This window comes from Oryctolagus cuniculus, chromosome 5 (assembly GCF_964237555.1).
Source record: "Oryctolagus cuniculus chromosome 5, mOryCun1.1, whole genome shotgun sequence".
Classification (NCBI taxonomy): domain Eukaryota; kingdom Metazoa; phylum Chordata; class Mammalia; order Lagomorpha; family Leporidae; genus Oryctolagus; species Oryctolagus cuniculus.
Genome location: NC_091436.1, coordinates 158,933,490 through 158,954,695, shown reverse-complemented (window position 1 = coordinate 158,954,695; position 21,206 = coordinate 158,933,490). Strand labels below are relative to the sequence as shown.

Sequence of the window (21,206 nt, the reverse complement as noted above, 5' to 3'; positions counted from 1 at the left end):
CCATGCTAAGTTTAAAGTTTTAATTTTTCTTGATTTAGAATGATATTAAATGGCAAATTCAAAAGTACGGTGAGTTGAGACATTGCAGAAGCAAGGAAAAAACCTTTATATTATATCTTATCTATTCATTTGAGAAGCAGAGTAACAGAAAGAGAGACAGAGAGAGAAGGCTTCCATCCACTGGTTCTGTCCCTAGATGACTACAATGGCTAGAGCTAAGCCAATCTGAAGCCAGAAGCTTCCTCCAGGTCTCCCACATGGGTGTAGGGGCCCAAGAACTTAGGACATCTTCCACTACTTTCCCAGATGCATTAGCAGGGAGCTGGAACACAAGTGGAGCAGCCGGGACTGAACCAGCACCCATATGGGATGCTAGTGCCACAGGCGAAGGCATAACCCACTATGCCACAGCACGGGCCCCTATATTATATTATCATAAATAATACTTTCTTCCCCTGCTTTTAAACAACTTTAATTTTATACTGTGCCCCACAAAATATGTAACTGTCTATAGTGGTAATAAATATGAAATTCTGGGGGAATACATAGCATAGCTGTTATGTTCAATCTTGTTAATTGATTTGTGTAGCTCAGGTCTACCATTGTTCAGATCACATAGTGTGGAAATAGTGTATTTGGAAGATGATCCCTGAAAATACCAGGAGAAGGGAGGGAAGACAGGTGAGGCAGGGAAGGCAGTCGGTGGCGTGCTGTCCCAGCTCATCGTCAGTGCAGGGGACTGCAGCTCACTCCCGCTCTCGTGAGTTCCCGGAGACGGTGTCACCCCAGGTGAGGAACAAGGGAGCTAGAGCCAGTGGAGGAGGGCTGTTCCTGGAGGCATGCATTCTCCATCAGTTCTGGTTGGTTCTGTACCTGGCAGTCATGTCCAGAAAAAATAGCACCAAAGAAGAGACTCAGAGGTAGAGACAGGGTACCACCAGCACGGGCTGTGTTAATTGAGCCAGCAAAGGTTCCATGCAACCCCGTTACCATGATGAGTGAAGAAAGGCGTTTTGAAAGGTGACTCTCTGCTCTGCCTGAGTGGAACTTCGGGGACACACACATCCTAAGAACGCTCTGCACGTATCGTGAGCTATGGTTCACATGTGGCTCTGTGCACTCTGGGGGTGATGGGGCAACACAGAGGAGCTGAATGGAATCTGCCCAAGTCACAGAACGGCTCGGGGGAGGTCCAGAGTCCATCGGGAGGCCCAGAGAGAGAATCTCACACCAGCCTGGCCTCCCCATGACCCAGCTGTAGCCAGAGACTGCCTTCTGCACTTCCTCTTCCATTTGCCCTGGATTCGTTCTGGAGGAGACAGATTAGTGAGGGGATCACAGTGTTACGCTACATCGTGGCCCCTGAATTCCTGTGCTGAGGTCCTAACCCTCAGAACCTCAGAACAACCATGGCTGCCTCTGGAGATCGGGTCTTTTTGTTTGTTTGTTTGTTTTGACAGATAGAGTTAGACAGTGAGAGAGAGAGACAGAGAGAGACAGAGAGAAAGGTCTTCCTTCCGTTGGTTCACCCCCCAAATGGCCGCCACAGCTGCCGCTGCACTGATCCAAAGCCAGGAGCCGGGTGCTTCCGCCTGGTCTCCCCATGTGGGTGCAGGCACCCAAGCACTTGGGCCATCCTCCACTGCCTTCCCAGGCCACAGCAGAGAGCTGGACTGGAAGAGGAGCAACCAGGACAGAACCGGCACCCATATGGGATGCTGGCGCTGCAGGCGGAGGGTTAACCATGTGAGCCACGGCGCCAGCCCCACAGAGATTGGGTCTTAAAAATGGTCATGAAGCTAACCTGAGAGCAGTAAGGTGGGCCTCCCTGAATCTGACTGGTGTCCTTACAAGGACAAGAAGAGGAGAGGAGGACTCAGGCTCGCCCAGGAGGGCGCCCACGTGAGGACACAGGGAGAAGATGACTCTGAACACCAATAAAGAACCAATCCCGTCAACACCTTCATCTTGGACTTCCAGCCTCCGGAACTGGAAATCAACCCATGTCTGCTGTATATGCCGCCCCGTCTGTTGTACTTGATTATGGCAGCTCCAGCAGAAATAATAACACTAAAATTAAAAAATTAAAAATTCCATCAAGAAACTCTGAAGACCAGAATGGACCCTGGAAGAAACAACGTGGGATCTGACCACGAGGGCATGAACAGCAGGCGGCTGTAAGCGTCTCAGTCCATGAATAGCTCTCAAGCTGATGGTGCTACAGGGTTTGTGGCCTTGGACACATTACTTATCTCTTGGTGTCTCCACGTCCTCCACCATAAAACGAGCATCAAATGTCATGCCTATTACAGAGATGCCGTCAGCTTTAAAAGAGATAGCACACGTGAAGTCCTTAGGACAGGCTTAGTGCTCAGCAGGTTGGTGCATCTTCTTGTTTTTCTGCAGGCAATAAAACCTCCTAAGGTCCAGAATTATGTTTTCTTCTATTTGTTGACAGACTGGAAGCATTTACCGAATATCAGCCTTTCATTTCCAGAAATGAAACCTGTTGAAGTTGAGTCAGGGAAAATCAATATACAAAGAGAACAACAAAAAGTAAATTGTGAACTCTTGTGATGGAATGTTAACCATGTACCAGGCATTTACACCCTTGATTTAATATCCATCTAATTTCAACCTTTTGCAGAGTGATGAGAGACAGGCCATTGCCACATATTGAAAATCATGAAAACTGATAGCCAGAGTAGTTAAAGGGATTTTCCAGGAGCCAAACTCAGGTGCATAGGTATCTGTTTATTGGTTTATTGCAGCCTGTTGATGCAATAATTGTTAGAATAAAACCTCCTCCTAAATTATCTTCTGCCAACCTTGCAGGACGGGTGACAATCTGTTGCTACTTCCGTGTTATAAATTGGGAGACTATGACCCAGGAAATACTGATTCATCCAAGTACATACCCAGTGTTAGATGTTCTTGCATCTGGGGAAACTTGACTACTCATCTGGTGATATTTAGATAGCCTGATACCATTTAGATCGCCAGAGTCCCCGTAAGCCAGTCTTAAGAAGGGGTCCATGCACAGTGAGTAGACTTGGTTGTGAAGGAAGCTTTGGAATGCCACTCTTCCTGTATTGGATGGGAAGCCTCTTGGTATCAGCCATGATCTGAAGGCAGCAGTAGGCCCAGAGTGAGTCTGGAATCAGAAAACCACCAGGATCTTAGCTCTTCATCTGTCACAAACTGGATAGATGATCTCGGGCACTTTACAGCTCATGGCCACAGGTTTCTCATCTGCGAATTGTAGAAATTGTACCTAATGATGTCCAAAAATATGTTAAAAATTGATTCTGTGAATAGAACCTCTGTTTGGCCCTAGGAAACTAGCAAGAAACCCAGACATGTACAGAGGTAGAAATTTGCCCCACTGTGGCCTTGGCAAGAGAGAAATTCCTCACTAGGGACTGGGCCTTTTTATGGCTGAACTTGCAGACAGCAACGGCACAGTTAGCATAGGAGAAGGGGGCAAGCCTTTAGTCGGGTCTTGGTTACAGGAACTAGTCTACTGGAGACTGAAAGGAATCCAGTTTGTGCTCCAAGGATCAGCAAGTACAAATCCTACAGGAACTCCCTGGCCACAGAACAGAAAGTCCCAGAACAAAGCCTGTTTTGATCCTTTGTCTTGGTGAGGGGTGATACCATATCTTGAGGCGAAGCTATGATGCTAGTAGCATTGTTTGCACGGTTGTAATAAAAAAAGAGAAATACACGGAGGGGTTTGGTTGGTTTTGGCTCTCACATTTCAAGGTGGGAAATGCCCTTGGATTCTGGCTGAGCACCTAGTATTTAATTTATAAAAATAAGTGCATCAGTTTCATAGTACCAGAGGTTTTCATGGGGGCTAATCACAAAGAATCAAGCATCCTGGTATGTGGAGCACACATTCCGGCCCGCTGGCATCACAGCCCTTACTGTAATATCAGCGACAACAGACAACAGTGGTGACTGCAAGGGGAGCCTGTGTAAGCTTCCTGGGGATTCCCCCAAGGGAAGCCTTTCCTTTTATGGCGAAAGATAGTAGAGGGGCAGAGATTCGATTCGATGATAAAACCTAGGCCGGTTGTGCCCATGGTGGCACTTGCTAGGTATTCCAGAGGAGGAACTATCTTCAGCCTGGGTGGCCTGGTGGCCTGGGGGCTGTGACTCTCAAGTTATCTGATCTGGTTTAAGGGTTCACTGTGTGATCACAGGCTGACCTTGGTCCCAGCTTTGGGAAGCCCGTGATTTACTGATTTGGGGTTCACATAGTTTTGGGGCTTCTGGGTGCTGAGACCTGAATCAGAAAGCGGACCTGATACCTGGTCCAACAAGGCTCTAGATCCCCATTGCTCACAGCATGGTCCTTGGAGCAGCAGCATTACTGCCTCCAGGAGCTTGCTAGACCGGCCCCACCCTCCAGGGACTGAAGCATAATCTGCATTTTAATGAGACCCACAGGTAGCTCATTTGCATATTTCAGTTTGGGAAGCTCTATGGCAGAACACCTGACATTTGGCTCCAAATGTCGCTCAGCACATTGGGGAGAGACACCTGGCCATTCACTGGCCTGGGACACTTTGGTTGTTAGAAGAAAGGACTTAATTTAGGGAATTCAATGGGCACAATGAGAATGTTCCTGTACTACACTATTCAGTACTTTTTTAGCCAAAGGAAAAGATTTATTTTCTTTAAAAGAAAAATGTTTGGAGGCTAGCATCATGGTGCAGCAGGTTAAGCCGCTGCCTGCAATGCCAACATCCCATGTGAGCACTGGTTCACGTCCTAGCTGCCCCACTTCTGGTCCAGCTTCCTGCTGATACATCTGGGAAGGCAGTGGACAATGGACTAAGTAATTGGGCCCTGCCACCCACATGGGAGACCTGGATGGAGTTCTAGGCTCCACTGTCAGCCTGGACCAGTCCTGGCTGTTGCAGCCATTCGAGGAGTGAAATGGCAGATGGAAGATCTCTTTCTATGTCTCTCCCTCAATCTCTCCCTCTGTCTCCTCTCTCTCTCTACATCTGTGATTCTTTCAAGTAAATAAAATAATATATAAACTTATTTTAAAAGATAAGGAAACTGTATTCACTACTGTTATAGGCTGTTTGTACAGCTTCCAGGGGCCATTGCTTCTCAGGAGATATGATGATGTTTCTGAGTGTGGTTCTTAATGACCGGTATTACCTTCCCTGAACAAAATATTTATAGCCTTCCCAGAACCACCTGCAGTGGCAAGCTCTGTCTTCCGCTCGCGTATCAGCAGAACGAGCCCACCGTCCCTGGAGAGGATGGTTGGTGTTTATCCTGCCTTCCCCAACATCACTCATTGCCTTCCTTCCCCGCTCAGTTGGCCCATGCCTGTTGGGTCGGGTTGAGTTTGCTCAGAATAGCAACCCTAGGGTGTCCTAATGCTGAGCATCCAGGACCCTATTAGAAAACACATTCATATTTGATTAACATGTATTGAATACTTGTCATGGCTGTGGGTGAGCTGGGTTCCTGTAGGAAGGGGCTGACGTCAGTGCATGCTGCTCCAGCAGTGACAGGGTCAAGTGGCTTGCAGTGATGAGTGAGTAGAACTTGGAGGTCTTGATGTCCCTGTGAATCTCTGACCTGCGGAGGAGGAGCCTGCTGGCAGGACCCCATCCTGGTTGGTTTGCAGTAATCTCTCCTCTTAGTCTCCAGTGCCACAAAAGTTCAGCTTCAAAACGTGTGTCTGCCTATTGCCAAGCCAGGTGCTCCTGGCACAAACAGAGGAAGGAGAAAATCGACAATAAAATCATAATGTAGGAATTTAAGCTGATTTCAGCCAGTTTCAACATTGCTCCGAAATAGACCCACCAAGTGGTGGGCTGGAGCTGGCTGGAACTGGCCCGGGAGAGCCAGTTGTGCACGCATTTTCCCGGTTCCCTCTTCAGTAGTTCAGTGACGCAAGGTCATAGTGTGAGAGTGGCTGTGGTGGGATTATTGACACAATGGAAATATGCACATGCTACAAGAACAGGGATTATGTCGTTCCATTTCCCCCCTAAAGAACTCCTTTATCAGCACATCACTGCTGCAATGCACAGATTTCGGGTAATACTATAGTCACGTAAATAGTTGGTTAATCAGATAAAGAAATGTTGATATTTGCTAGCAGTCACAGCTGATTAATGCTGAAAGGAGTAATATTTTGAAATCATGCATCTGTGTGCAGGAAGAGACACTGGAGAAGCACCACAGTGTTTTCTGTTGATACAGAGCCGTGTATCCTTCTCTTTGGATGAGCCAATTCAGATAACGCTGGGGGCTTCCTTCTGTGCTTTCCCCCAATGTCTTAGCTCTTGGGATTCAAAGGCCGTGGGTGTCCCAGGAAGAGGGCATAGAAAAGGTGTGGGGGAGGCAGAATGAGAGAGTAAATACAGGATTGCAAGGGTTGGGGTGGGCATGCCAGAGAAGCTTGGCCTCTGCCTAGACTTGTAAACAATTGACAACGAAAATGAGTCCTACTTCCCACCAATCCTGGAATCATTGCACACCCCTGCTGCACGCCAGGCATGGAGATCTGCAGTCCAGAGCTGAGGTTAAGTGCTGGTCACTCCAGGAGCCCCAGCTCAGGGATTCTCATGGCACATGTGTATCCAGGGGTCTCCCGGAAATGACCCAGGGCAGAGGAGGGTATTTTTATGGTTCCAGTGTTACCCAAGAACTAATTCTTCCATGATGAACCATGCCAGATGAATTTGTTTTGAAAATGAATATAAGCAGAAAAGCTACCGCAAGACAGCTTGTTGGAGGATTGGGTTTTTTTGTTTTTGTGTGTTTTGTGTGTGTGTGTGTGTGTGTGTGTGTAGGCAGCCTCCAGAGAGGAACACACAGAATGCTTCTTCTGTCAACATCCCAGCTCTGCACTTCCGGCCCTGCTCTGCTGGCTTCAGCCCCCACGCTGAGCCTGTTGAAGCATGAAGTTGGGGAGGTCAAGCGTCTCATATGGACTAAATCACATACATCACTTTCTTCTTCCAGCCCACGGGCCACTGAACCGTGCAGAGCGAAGGTTGGAATTAGAGTTCTTGGCGGTTCCTCAGTGTTCCTGGGCTGCACCTCCCGCCCCTACCCCTGCCCCATCCGACAATGATCCTGGTAGAAAAAAACAAACAGGAAAGATGAGGCACTTAACGGTTTGCCTGTGAACTCTGGTGTGTTCTTAAAACTGAGTTCATGGGTCCAACATTGGAACTAAAGCTGTTGTGTGCATGGTTGTCCCTTGCTCTCTTAGGAGTGTTGGTCCCAGGACCCCCTGTGGATAGCACACTCCATGGTTGCTTGAGTTTCATATAAACTGCCTAGTATTTACACAGAACCTATGCACATCCTCCCGTATGCTTTATGGGATCTCTCCATTGCTTAATCTCCCAATTCAATGCAGATGCTATACACTCAGCTGTTGTACTGTATTGTTTAGGGAATAATGATAAGAAAAATGTCTGCACATGTGCGCATGTTCATTTCAAATGTAATTTTTTTCCCAAATAGTTTCAATCCTCAGTTCATTGGACCCAAGGATGCAGAACTTGTGGTTAGGGAGGGACAACTGTATGAAGGTGTTAAATGGAATTAAAAAGGTTTATTTTGGGAGCTGGCGCTGTGGCATAGCAGGTAAAGCTGCCACCTGCAGTGCTGGCATCCCATATGGGTACCAGTTTGAGTCCTGGCTGCTCCACTTCTGATCCAGCTCTCTGCTATGGCCTGGGAAATCAGTGGAAGATGGCCCAAGTCCTTGGGTCCCTGCACCCGTGTGGGAGACCTGGAAGAAGCTCCTGGCTCCTGGCTTCAGTTCAGCGCAGCTCCACTCTGGGGAGTGAACCAGCAGATGAAAGACTCTCTCTCTCTCTCCCTCTCTGCCTTTCCTTCTCTCTCTCTGTAACTTTCAAATAAATAAATATTTAAAAACAAAACAGAAGTTTATTTGTTGTAAACATAGTTTTAAATCCACCATACTTCTCATGTTATGCATTTTCTGTGAACTTTCTGAAGATTGCTCTGACACTGTGCTTAAATGGAATTTCTGATTCTAGATGATCACACAAGAGCTGTAGCAGAGACTAGCAGACATTTCTAGCCTCTCACTCTCCTCCTTCTAACTTCTCACTCATGGCTTCCAGGCATAAGATGACTCAAGTGAATCTTCCTTATTCTCAATCCAGGGACTCCCCAAAACAATTTCTGGTGGGTAATAAAAATGAGTCTGGAAGCTGACCACAACTTATAAGGAAGGGAAAAGTTTAAAGGCGGGGAGCCCCGGGGCGATCCCCACACCCTGAGGCCTGGGCTGGGCCATGATGGTGACACAATTGAAGGAGATGGGAGAGGCAAATGGAAGAACAAAATGGAGAAGCTTTGTTACTGCTTGCATTTAGAGGCTTAAAAATGAGAACCAAGTGTGACCCAAAGGGTTTGAGTCTGAGCCATGGCGGGGGTGGGGGGGGGGTGGGGTGGGGGCGGGCACCTTGACAAGTGGGGAGGAACAAATAGAATGGACGCTACAGCTATAAGGAACTAGGGGCAGCATTCTTAATTGGGTCTAGAACTACTAAGCATGGATTTGTGGGTTCTCTTCCAAGGGGCAATACTGTCAATATCTTCCAAAAAAAGAAACAATGAACAGACATCGACTTGTCACAAGCAGTTGTGCCAAGGGCTGAAGCAAGCAAAAGACAAGGGGATTGGCTGCACCTGCCCCTTCTCAGTGGTCATCACTGCACTTACTGCTGCTGCGCAGTTACAGCCTCTTGGAACGAGGCAAGACTCCTGGCAGCCACCCAGACGAGGTCTTCTAGCAGAGCGCGACCAGGGGGAAGTTTCAAGGCAGGCAAGTGTACCGGGAGTCATCTGCTTATTCCATAAACACTGACGGAGCGTGCTGTAGGCCAGGCACTGCACCAGGCCCCAGGGACCCACTTGGCAGCGTCTTAAGACGACTCTGATCTTGAAAGGCAGTTCATCTGCTCTGACTGAAACGGCAGGACCACGTTAGCTCTCAGTTCAAGACTAGAAGTCCAAAGTCAAGGTGCTGACGGTCAGTTTCCTCCAAGGCTGCTCTCTGGCTGGTAGATGCCCGTCTTCTCCCTGTGGCTTCCCATCAACCTCTCTGTCTACGTGGCTATGTCCAAATTCCCTCTTATAAGGACACCTGCCCTACTGGATTAGAGCTCAGCTGTGTGACATCATCTTACCTTAATCACCTTTTTAGAGGCCCTGTCTCCAAATACGACCACATTCTGAGATTTTGGGGGTTAGGGTTTCACCATATGAATTTTAAGGGGACACAATTCTGCCACAACAGGCTGTTCCCTGACTGCTCATCTTACCATGGGATATTCTGCGGGATCCTGTGGAATCAGCAGTCTCACCCCACTTGCCAATCCTGAGGAAAGCCCTTGGGTGGACGTGGGAAAGCTCAGTATGACAGTCCTCCAGGCAAGACGCAAACCCACTTTTGGGTGGATGCGTCTGTCCCTCTGCCCAGGGATCCGCGTCCCTTGTTCTTTTTTTTTTTTTTTAACTTTTATTTAATAAATATAAATTTCCAAAGTACAGCTTTTGGGTTACAGTGGCTTTTTCACCCCATAACTTCCCTCCCACCCGCACCCCTCCCATCTCCCGCTCCCTCTCCCATTCCATTCACATCAAGATTAATTTCCAATTATCTTTATATACGGAAGATCAATTTAGTATATATTAAGTAAAGATTTCAACAGTTTGAAGCCACACAGAAACACAAAGTGTAAAGTACTGTTTGAGTACAATAATTCATATTGTACAAGACACTAAGGACAGAGGTCCTACATGGGGAGTAAGTGCACAGTGACTCCTCTTGTTGACTTAACAATTGAGACTCTTGTTTATGGTGTCAGTAATCACCCTAGGCTCTTGTCATGAGTTGCCAAGGCTATGGAAGCCTTTTGAGTTCACCAACTCTGATTTTATTTAGACAAAGTCATAGTCAAAGTGGAAGTTCTCTCCTCAATTCAGAGAAAGATACCTCCTCCTTTGATGACCCATTCTTTCCACTGGGATCTCACTCGCAGAGATCTTTCATTTAGGTTTTTTTTTTTTTTTTTTTTTTTTTTTGCCAGTGTGTCTTGGCTTTCCGTGCCTAACTCTCATGGGCTCTTCAGCCAGAACCGAATGCCTTAAGGGCTGATTCTGAGGCCAGAGTGCTGTTTAGGACATCTGCCATTCTATGAGTCTGCTATGTATCCCACTTCCCATGTTGGATCGTTCTCTCCTTTTTAATTCTATCAGTTAGTATTAGCAGACACTAGTCTTTATGTGATCCCTTTGACTCTTAAGGGATCCATGCCCCTTGTTCTTGAGACTTGTGGACAGAGGAAGAGGTGATGGAGGCATTTTGCTCACACAAATGAAGTGAATGGTGCAGTGGGGATGTGTGTGAAGGAGAAAAGACACAGGCCTGCAGTGAGCCAGACCCCTATCCCTGGGCCCTCTCTGTAGCACATGGGGTGCTTGGGGTCTCTTTCTGCTTCCATTTAAGGCCTGAAGGATTTCTGCACGCTGAGTGGCTCCCTGGAGTGTAGCCCTTTCTATGCCTGTCACTGACATACTACTCGCTCAATTTGTCCGCTTCAGCCAAGATTCTGTTCTGTTTAGTAATAGATGGAACGATAAACCTCGAAATGGATTCTAAGCACCAGCTTTCATAGTGGTGTCCAGTCCTCTCTAGTGTGATACCAAATCTTTCTCTGAGAACTCCACTCAGAAGCCAGAACCCATCGTGAGTCAAAGTTCCCTGAAGCCGACCTGGGAGACTTCTCAGAACCCTGCGCGTGGACTTTCTCCGAGTCCAGCTCACCTCTCCCGGGCTCGAGTCCTGCCCTCTAAAGTCCCGTCAGAGTGCACAGCTCTTCGTGGTGTTCTGGGATCTCTTCATAGCCCTTTCCAACGGCGACGCAGGGTTTCTGGCCCACTTGGGTGGTGTGGAGTCTGAATCCAGGGCTTCATGACTCAGACTCAGGTTGGCAAGCAAGTCATTTTCTCTCAATTCCAATTGCGCATAATTGGTCCAGCCCTAAGCAGAACCCATGTGATGGAGAACACACCTCTGGTTACAGAAGGGTGGGCACGCATGTGGTGGGAGGGTGGGCATACCCAGGAAATAGTTTCCATTGTAAGGGTTAAGTCTTGGGAACTTACTAGATCTTTTTTTATTTGTTTTCAAATTCCAATATTCATGCCTGAATTGCTGACAAAAAGAGATCCTTTCCAGGAGTGCTGGCAACGGTGTTTATAAAATCCATAAAAATCAGACAATAGGCTGTTACATTTGAGCCAAGTGGTAAAAAGTTGAAAGAACCCATGGTAGGCTAACCAGTCACCTTGGAGCCCCTGTTGTCAAGCCAGTATGGGCTCTGGCTTGGTGTTAATACTATTTTTCACAAAGCTGTTATAGCTTGATTGTTTGAAGGGAGAAAAGCATGACATGCTTGTTAAATGGAGTCTGCCTTCGTGTGGGCTCTTAGACTGCCTTCCGTGCATCTGAGGTTTCATCGTTTTTGTAATCAAGACGAGGCTTTGCGGGTTGGGTTCCCAGGAAGCAGGCTCTGGGGCACAGACTAAGCTGCAGGAGGTTGACCTGTGAATGCTGTCAGGACGCACCCGCAGGGCTTAGGAAGAAGTTGGGGTGCATTACAGCTGCTGTGGAGCCGCAGCTGGCACCAAGGGGCTGCTCCTTTAGAGATCTCGGAGTTGGAGCAAATGCATCAGGCACCTGCACCCTGTATTAGCCAGGTACTGCTGGACATGTGCTGCCCAGAAGGGAGAGTGACCTGGAGGGGCAGCTCTGTTGGGCAAAACCAAAGCTCAAAGGAGACCAAGAGCATTGGGCAGTGAATTCCTTACTTTTGAAGGGGGTATTTGGGTAATACAGTATCCAGGACATTCCCTGAGGTCTTGTGGAGGATTATGAAGGAGTTTGTAGGTTAAAAAACTTACTCACATAGACACACACACACATATACACGCATATGAATACTAACAGTAACGTACAGCAGTTCCTCCACATCCACGGGGAATTTGTTCTAGAACTGTTTAAGCATCCAAAGCTCGTGGATGCTCAGGTCTCTGATATAAAGTAGTGAGCATTTGCAGAGAACCTACCCACATCCTCTCGATGCTTCAAATCATCTCTAGATGACTTGGAATAGCCTTATAATGCAGATGCCATGTAAGTCGTTGTGTTGTTTAGGGCATAATGACAGGAAAAAAGTCTGTATACGTTCAGTACAGATGCAGCTTTTAAAAAATATTTTCAGTCCCTACTTTGTTGATGCCACGTGGGTGTGGAACCAGGATATGGACGACCAACTGGACCAGCAGGAATCAGAATCACAAATATCAGGAAACCTAACTGCAGTGGATTAAACAGAGTGGCTTAATTCTTAATTGTGGTACAGGAAGACATACAAGGAACCAGAAAGGGTCTTTATGGGAACAACTGTAGGAAGGAATTGTGACAAAGGTCGTGTCTGGGGCTCAGGGGCAGCCTCAAGATCCTGGATCCCAGGTTGGACCAAAGAGGGACAGAAATGCAATTCAGTGTCCTGCCTCGGTGGGGGTTGGGAGGCAGGAAGGAGGAGGGGAGAAGGGTGGGTGGCAGAGGGCTGAGTGTTCTTGGTGCATCCTGCTAAGATTGCTCTGGGACTTGGGGGAAGACAGACCGGTGATTGGTGAGATGGGTGTTGGGGGCTGCTGTGGAGAAGAGGCTGTATCCTGTCCTGTAGCCATTGCTGCTGTGTTCACAGCTCTCGTGGCCTCCTCTACTGCCGCTGGACATGCCCACCTTGCAATACTGCCTTCAAAGGCTAAGAGGAGCTCCCAGCACCCACAGGCCCGCTGGGACCCTGAAGAAACTCTCTTACTCCCCTTGGTGCAAAGATGTGGAACTAAGAGCATTTGAGTGACATATGTGGCCTGCAGAGGTCTGTCCCCTGGGACCCTCAGACTGTGACCTGGTTTGGAAGAAGTGTCTTTGCAGACGCAGTGGAGGTAAGGATCTCCAGTTGGGATCATCTTGATTTAGGACAGATCTTAAATCCAACCAAGAGCGTGATTAGAAGAGCAGAAAAGGAGAAGAAAAAAACCCTGGTGAGGAGCCCACCAGTGTGGGAGCATGAGGCATAGTGGAGCCGTGCAGTTGTAAATCCAGGAACACTGGATTCACACCACTAGCAGCTAGGAGAGAGGCACAGCAGAGTTCTTTCTCCGAGACACCAGAAGCCACCAGCCCCTCCGACCCCTTGATCCCAGACTTCCAGCTCCCAGCACTCAGAGAGAAACACAGCTCTGCTGCTTTAAGCTACCCAGTTTGTGGTCATTTGCTGCAATAGCCCCAGGAAATTATAACAAGTTTTCTACCTGAAAATGCCTGGTTACCCATTAGGTCTGTGTTTTCTCTGGCACTCTGATCACTCCCTCTCATCTTCACTCCGAGTCTCTGTGGTACCCAACCTTTCCCTCGTTCTCTGCTGAAGCTCCAGGAAGATGTTAAGAAAAGAGATGCTCTTCGTGGCTGATCCTAACACCCTCGAAGAGCTCTCACACCTGGTTCCTAGTCTGATGCCTGCTACAGATAATGATGTGCAATTTCCCATATGCATTTTATTGTCCTTAGAGCAATTCAATAAGCAGTCAGGTCAAGAATAGTCAAGTATTTTACCCTGCAGAAAATGGAAGTTTAGAGAACATGAAACTATTTCATCACGCCATTATTTGCTAATATATGTACTATGATGCAATCAGAGGGGATCAGCTTATGTCTTTCTTTTGCATCAGTGAGGAGAGCATTTGGCAACATGCATGAGAATACTGACCAGGTGTGGCTTTGAGAAATGAGAGCTTATTCGTCTCCCAGAATACTAGCTGATGGGTGTCCCAGCTGAGGCACCTGGGCCTTGCCACTGTGCTACCCTTCACTCTCACCATCCCTTGTTCTCCAGGATGGCGGCTCCAGCCCCAGGCTACAGGGGGCAAATAGCAAGGGAGACACAAAGAGGGTTGCAGGGTCAAGAGCTTCCTCCTGAGAAGGCTGTGCTTGGGTTTAGAAGGAGCCTCTCTCGGTGGTTTCTGCCTCTATGTCAGCAGTGAGGATGGGTCTCCCCCCAGGGAGGGATGCTGGGGAAGGAGGGACCCATCCTGGCTGACAGTGACATTGCCTGAGCTCTGTGCCAACGCCTGGCTGGCTCACAACCTTGAGCTTCAGAAGGGAGAACTCATTCGGCTCAGCCTTTTAGGAGCCTTTGTTCTCTAAGCTCTGCCGAGGTTGGCACTTGAAGAATTCATTCCTTTCTATCTTTTTTTTTTTTTTTTTGGAGTAGATTTTATTGTGTATATTTGAGGTTTACAGCATGATGTTATAGAACAGATATAGACAGTGAAATGGTTACTATAGTGAAGGAAATGAACATATCCATCATCTTACATAGCTGCTATTTTTGGAGACAAGATCAGCTACAATATATTATTTAACACAAATCTCTAGTACAATGTAATGTTATTAATGTTAGTCCCCATTACATCTCTAGACTTGTTCATCCTGTGTTTGCTATTTTGTCTCTTTTGACTCATATCTCCCCATTTCCTCTCACCTCCTCCCCCCACAACTCATAGCAATCACTGTTTCATCCTCCGTCTATGTATATTTGAGTTTTTAAAAATATGTATGCATATATGTATTCCTTTGTTCCACGTAAAAGTGAGATCATGAAACACTTGTCTCTCTGTGTCTGGCTTATTTTGCTTAGCACAGTGGCTTCCAGGTCCATCTATGTCATGCAAATGGCAGAAACTCCTCCTTTTTAAACACTGCATAATATTCCACCATATAGCTAGAGCACAGTTTCTTTGTCCCTGCATTCACTGATGGGTGCCTCAGTTGTTTGCATATTTTAGCAAACAACTAAGTAATGATGCAATGAACAGAGGTGTGCAGATGTCCCTACCAGGTGGTAATTTCATCTCCTTTGGGAAGTGTCTCCAAAAAAGACAGAAATGGCCAAGAGGGTGCCAGCGTTATGGTGCAGTGGGTTAAGCTGCCACCTGTGACTGCCAGCGTCATATGAGCACCAGTTCAAATCCCAGCTGCTATGCATCCAATCCAGGTCCCTACTAATGCACCTGAGATAGCAGCGCAAGATGGCCCAAGTACTTGGGTCCCTGCCACACATGTGGGAGACTCAGATGGAGTTCTGGGTTCTTGGCTTTGGTCTGGACCAATCCTGAGAGCCTGACAGTTGTAGGCATTTGAGGAGTGAGTCAGTACATGGAAGATTCTCTCTCTCTCTCTCTCTCTCTCTCTTTTTCTCTCCCTCTCTCCCTCTCCCTCTCCCTCCATCACTCTGCCTTTATAATACATAAATAGAGGCTGGTGCTGTGGCATAGTGGGTAAAGCCACTGCTTATAATGCCAGGATCCCATATGGGTGCCAATTTGTGTCCTAGCTGCTCCATTACAATCCAGCTCTCTGCTAATGGCCTGGGGAAAGCAGTGGAGGATGGCCCATGTGCTTGGACCCCTGCTATCCATGTGGGAGACCTGGAAAAAGCTCCTGGATCCTGATTTCAGCCTGCCCCAGCCTTGTTGTGGCCATCTGGGGAGTGAACCAGCAGATTGAAGATCTCTCTCTCTCTCTCTTTCTCCCTCTCTCTCTCTCTCTGTAACTCTGATTTTCAAATAAAGAAATATTTTTAAAAAGTAAAAATAAAAATACATAAATACATATTTTTAAATGGCTATAAGGTATAGGAAAAGCTGATCAATATCACTAATTATCACGGAAATGCACATTCAAAACACTATAGGATGTCACCTCACGCTCATGGGGATAGCTGTTGCCAGGGAGGCAAGACAGTGAGGTTGGCGAGCACGTGTTGAAATGAGAACCTCAGGACACTTCGGATGCAGATTGGTGCAGCCATCCTGAAAAACAGGGTGGAGGTTCCTAAAGAACTGAAAATGGAACCAGCTTAGGACCCAGCAACCATCCTCTGGGTATGGACCCAGAAGAGATGGAATACTTCCTCCTTCATTACACTTGAGAAGTCTTGGGGAGAGCTGGCTGCTGTCGCTGCTAACAGTATTAGTAACAGTCACAGTAACTGTAATTACGATGATAAAAGAGCTGTAAACATCTGGTTTCTCCTTACCCCCTCCCTCACTGCTCCCACCAAAATCTGAACACTATGAGTTAGGTGAAAGCAGTCACAACCATTGTGTTATTGTCACTGATGTGAGATGTTTGAAACTCTGGCATTTTTAGCCTGGGGGGAGAGGGGGAGGGGGAGGGAGGGGGAGAGGGAGGGGGGAGGGAGGGGGAGAGGGAGGGGGGAAGGGAGAGGGGAGGGAGGGGGAGGGAGGGGGAGAGGGAGGGGGAGGGAGGGGGAGAGGGGGAGGGAGGGGGGAAGGGAGAGAGAGGGGGAGGGTGAGAGGGGGAGGGAGAGAACATTAAGGGAAAATATTTTTGATATGTTATTTAAAAATTATTGTTTTCTATTCTTGGCTCATACAACAATAAAACTCATGTGAAAACTATTTTGTTTTTCATCTCATGCTCTTAATTTGCTTTGCCAGTTACACTAAGACACCAAAGGCTGGAGAAAATCCGTGTTCTGCAAATAATATGGCATCTTCCTGGAGACTGCCGGGAACAGGCTGAGGGCTCGGGTGGGGACAGACTGTGCAGCTCACGATGCCGGAGCTGTGGGAGGTGGGCCGAGAAAGGCTATCGCTTGGCCTCTGGCAAACGCTGGTGACGCCCAGGGAGCGCGCACGTTAGGTCCTCTCACCGGAAGGACCCTGCTCTCTGCAAAGATTTTAGTGTCTTTCCGAGTCCTCTGTTTCTGGCAGCTTTTAGGAGGAATATTTTCAACGTCTTCTTCAAGTTGAGTGAACTCCAGCGTCTACCTGGGATGCTGCTGTTGGCACTGCAAGCGTGCACCTGCTCTCCCGCCCCACGTTGCTGGCCCCCAACTGCCGCCTTCCTCTCCTTCTCGGGGTTTCCACTCCGGTGAGCCGGAAGCTTGCTGCATCGGACTGAAGAGCCAGTCAGTCCCCCATGGTGGAATTCGGGGCGCTTTCAGTGGAACAAGCAGGCGCTGTGACAGAGGGGAGCCAGGCGGGGGACGCTTTGCCTTTAAATGGCCACAGAGCAGGCCAGATAGGTGGTCTGTAACACTGGGGGCAAGGGCATTCTGGGAGAAGTGCTGTGAATGCTCAGGCTGGGGGTGGATTATTCTGTCCAAGACACCTTGGCCTTCCTGGTCTCCTCACATCTGGCTACACCTGCCTGGGTGTCCCCTCCCCTTTGCCAACCCCCAGGCTCCCTGAAGCCCGGGACCAGGACCAGGGCTCCCCGAGTGGATGGTAACCAGGAGGCACTGCGACTGTTTGCTAAGCCAATCTCTCTCTCTCTCTCTCATACACACACACACACACACACACACACGCACACACACATGCACACACAAGCACACACACACGCACACACACCCTCCTCCAGCAGCTGGTTTAGAAAGAAAGATACCTGTCTGACAGGGCCCTCCTGGCACACATTCTTGCCACGAGGAGGGCAGCCCCGGCTCTTTGAGTAACCACTCCTGGCGACCCCAGCAGTGTGCAATCCAGAAGATCTCTGCCCCAGCTAAACCATCCTCACTAATTATCTCCCCATCACAGCTGGATCCTCTTGCATCTGAGGGTTTTTCAGTTATCAGTTCATACCTTAAAAGGACATCTCCAGGGATGAGACGGGGGATACCAAGAACAGTGGGGACAGGGAAGGAGAGGGACAGCTCCCCAGGGGCCCAGGGACAGTTCTGGGGGAGTTTCTCACCTGTGAGGGGCTCTCTTTCAAGGATCCAGGCCTGGCAGATTCAGCCTTCAGCACCATGTGCCTGAGAGCAGACCCGGGGCTGGGAACAGTCCATAGGTCGACACCCAGAACCCTGTGCAGCTTGTTTGGCTTTTCTGGTGGACCCAGTGGGAAAGGATACTCAGTGACCATCTGACACCTCCTGTAGCCCTGTCTCTGAGCGAGCCCCAACCACAGCAGGGGCTGGAGGGGGCTGCTGTCATGTGGACCAAGGCGAGGCCTCCGCCGAGGACTCTCACCGTCCTGTTGAGTATCCACTGTGTGTCTGTAGGTGCTAGGTCCCTTGTCAGCCAGACTCTACATGCCATCTCCTCCGAGTCGCACCCTTTCCTGGCTCACGGGCCATCACTGCGTCAGCCCGGGGTACGCCAGGGCAGCAAGTCACCCTGGGAAGCTGGGCTGGAAAGGGAGAATCAGGACATGCAAGGGCTGCAGTCAAGTGGAGGAAATTTATGAGGGACCTGCAGCCAATCATGAGCCAGGCTGGCTTCAGCAGGTGGCACGTGGTCCCGCTTCAGCGTTCTACTCGATCATCACTCTCTACCATATGCCTGCTTGGGTCTTATGAGGGTACTCCAAAAAGTTCATGAAAAATCGTATTAAAAGATGAGTTTACTTTCATGTAAAAGGCTTGAAATCCTTGTGCAGTTTTTTCAGAATGTGTATTTTCCATGTACTTTTTCTTGAAGAGCTCTTGTATTTTCTGCTCACAAACAATGTTGTCTTTCAACAGTCGAACACACAGTCAAACTAGTCTCAGGATCCCTGACTATATATTCGTTAACACTGGGAGCTCCAACCAATTCTGCATTCCTGTATTTTGGGGGCCACTTACACACCTTACTTTTATTTTTGCAAAATTGGCATCATCTTACTCCGCAGGATTCTCATGAGGAATAAATGAGATAACTGACATTAAATGCAGAGCTTCATGTACCGCTAGCCCATGGTAGGACATAGATGATAATAGAATTCATAGTTCTACTAGATGTCATTACTAATCAAGCTTGTAATTTGTCCAAGCAGGGCTCAGTGAAGGGGAGGCCCACCCAAGGGATTGCTTAATTGGTGTAAGATTTCTTGCTAAAGCCAGTTAGGAACTGGCTTGCTCATTTTAGGGATTTCCAGGGGCACAGAGTCAGTCGGCTGCTGAGTGAGGCACTTGTGGGCTGTTGTTTTCTATTAAGATGTAGTTGGGATGGAGGAGAAAAGTATTTCTCACTATGTTCCAGGAAACTGAACTACAGCAGTGGATGTCTGCTCTCATTCATTCTAGCACACCTGGACCCTCTTAGGGAAGGACATCCTGTGAAATCTCCTTCCTTTGAGAGAAAGTTGTGGAGGGGGCCATTCCTGCTAACTCTAGCCTATAGACCCCGCCCTCTCCCCCTGTGGGAACAGTCAATGTTCCACAATCCCTCGGTATGGGGGACACCAAAGGCGGGCTTCTGCAGGCCTTGGCTAAATGAAGGAATGTCAGGTATCCTCAGGCTCCCGGGAGAAAACAAGGCCCCTTGACAGGCAGGTGTCTGCTTTGCCAGGCCAACAGGGTCAGTGCATGGTGACCTGGACTGTCACCGGCTGACACTCCTCAAAGCCTGACCCCGAGCGAGCAAGCCAGTGAGCGTGAAAGGCAGGTGCCGACCAGCTCTCCAGCCACTATCAGAGCCTATCTGGATTTGGGGGCAGTGGCCCCAGTGTGAAACCTTTGGCTTTCAACCTGTTTGCCCTTGGCAGTTAGGATGGCTGGGCTATGGTCACCTTGGTGTCAAATCCAGCTGCCTGCAAAACCTGGATCTGCAGATTCAGCTGACTGCGGATTGGAAAATTTTAGAATTATAGCTGTACTGAACATGGACAGATATTTTCTTGTCATTAATGTAGTAAAACAGCTATGTAGATGTATTTACCTTCTATTAGCTCTCATAGGTAACCTGGAGATGCTTTGGAGAACATGGGAGGATGTGCACAGGTGGTGCACAAATACTGCGCCTTGTTATGCCAGGAACTTGAGCACCCATGGATTTTGGTATCCACAGGGTCCCTAGAACCAATTCTACGTGGATTCCTATAAACATTGAAGTTGAGATCACTTTTAGTTAAAGCCTAAAGCCGTGTCTTCCTTAGAAATTAAGATGAAAAAGGGATAAAAGAGCATGGAGAACCACTTTTCCTTGTCATCTCAACAATGCAGCTCAGCTCCCTCCATGGGGAATCCTGAGTGGCGTGGACACACACGAGTGTGGCCTGTTTGAACAATGGCGATGGCACCTCTTTCCTTCTTGCCCTCAATTATTTTTTCCTACTGGTATCTATTTATTGCCAAGTCTGGGCCATGCACTGTGCCAGGTGCGAGGGGCGCCAAGGCTTGTGACGGCTCTCAGAGAGCTCTCTGTTGTCCCTCAGCTGTCTGCTAGCAGCTGGCATCTTGTATGCCCCTAAGGATCCTCCCAACACCAATTTCCTCACTCTCTTCTCCACATTAATTCCTAAGAGGGCCACAAAAAGAAGAGACTGCTTTCTCCATGAGGCCTAAAGAAAGTTCCCCAAGAATATTTCCAAAAGTAACACGAGCAGTGGCAGTGACGGTTTGAAAGAGCCCGTAGTCTTCCCGGGGTGGCCACTTGGGAGGTGGCTGCTGAGTTGTAGACAGGAGTTCTGCTGTGTTTGTAAATAAGCATGATGAAAGCCGAGACCCATCCCATTAGTCACACCTTGTACAGGTCAGACCCCACAGCTTGCCCACCCCGAGGGACCCTGGCTGAGCCGGAGACCTCTGTTGGGAGCCAGGGGACGGGTCTGTTTGTGACATCTGATCACCGTGTGTTCTCTGTGCAGGGTCTGACAGCAAAGGGAAAAAAAGCAACATTTGTTGAAGGAATGGATGAAGCATATACGGCAGAGACACCGTGCAAATTTAACTCATTCTTCGTGGGAGCTTTAAAATATATTTTTGTTGTGAGAAATTCCAATGAACGCTAGAAGAATTCAGGGAAGACAGATAGCAAAGGGAAGAAAAGAAGCCCCCTTTCACCCGACACAGTTGTCCCACCTGCTGGGATGTGTGTGTGTGTGTGGGGGGGGGACTTTGTGCCTGCACCCAGGTGTCCTGCGTGTGTCTCTCTCTTGGATCTGGGATGCAGTTCAGCAGCTCAGCTGTGCTTGCCAGACGCCTGTTTGTACGAGGAATGAAACAGGTGTGGGCCGGAAACTCAGCCTGAGGGAAGAAGACAGGCCCAGGCGTGCGTTTGACCCAGGGATGGGGTGGGGCGTTAGCCTT

At 48.4% G+C, this 21,206-nt stretch overlaps 1 protein-coding gene across 7 annotated transcripts in view; it reads left to right on the top strand.

The window, feature by feature from the left end:
• TMEM170B (transmembrane protein 170B) overlaps nucleotides 1-21,206 on the top strand; it is a 121,858-nt gene that overhangs the window by 75,071 nt on the left and 25,581 nt on the right. The window contains exon 4 of one of the 7 annotated variants that reach the window (XM_070074411.1): nucleotides 16,627-16,846. The exons of 5 other annotated variants lie outside the window; for them this stretch is intronic. In XM_070074411.1, the coding sequence (XP_069930512.1) occupies nucleotides 16,627-16,711 (85 nt within the window). In that variant the 3' untranslated portion in view covers nucleotides 16,712-16,846. Of the gene's footprint in view, nucleotides 1-16,626; nucleotides 16,847-21,206 lie in introns of those variants that run through there. One more of the 7 variants, XM_070074410.1, reaches the window with a different exon arrangement.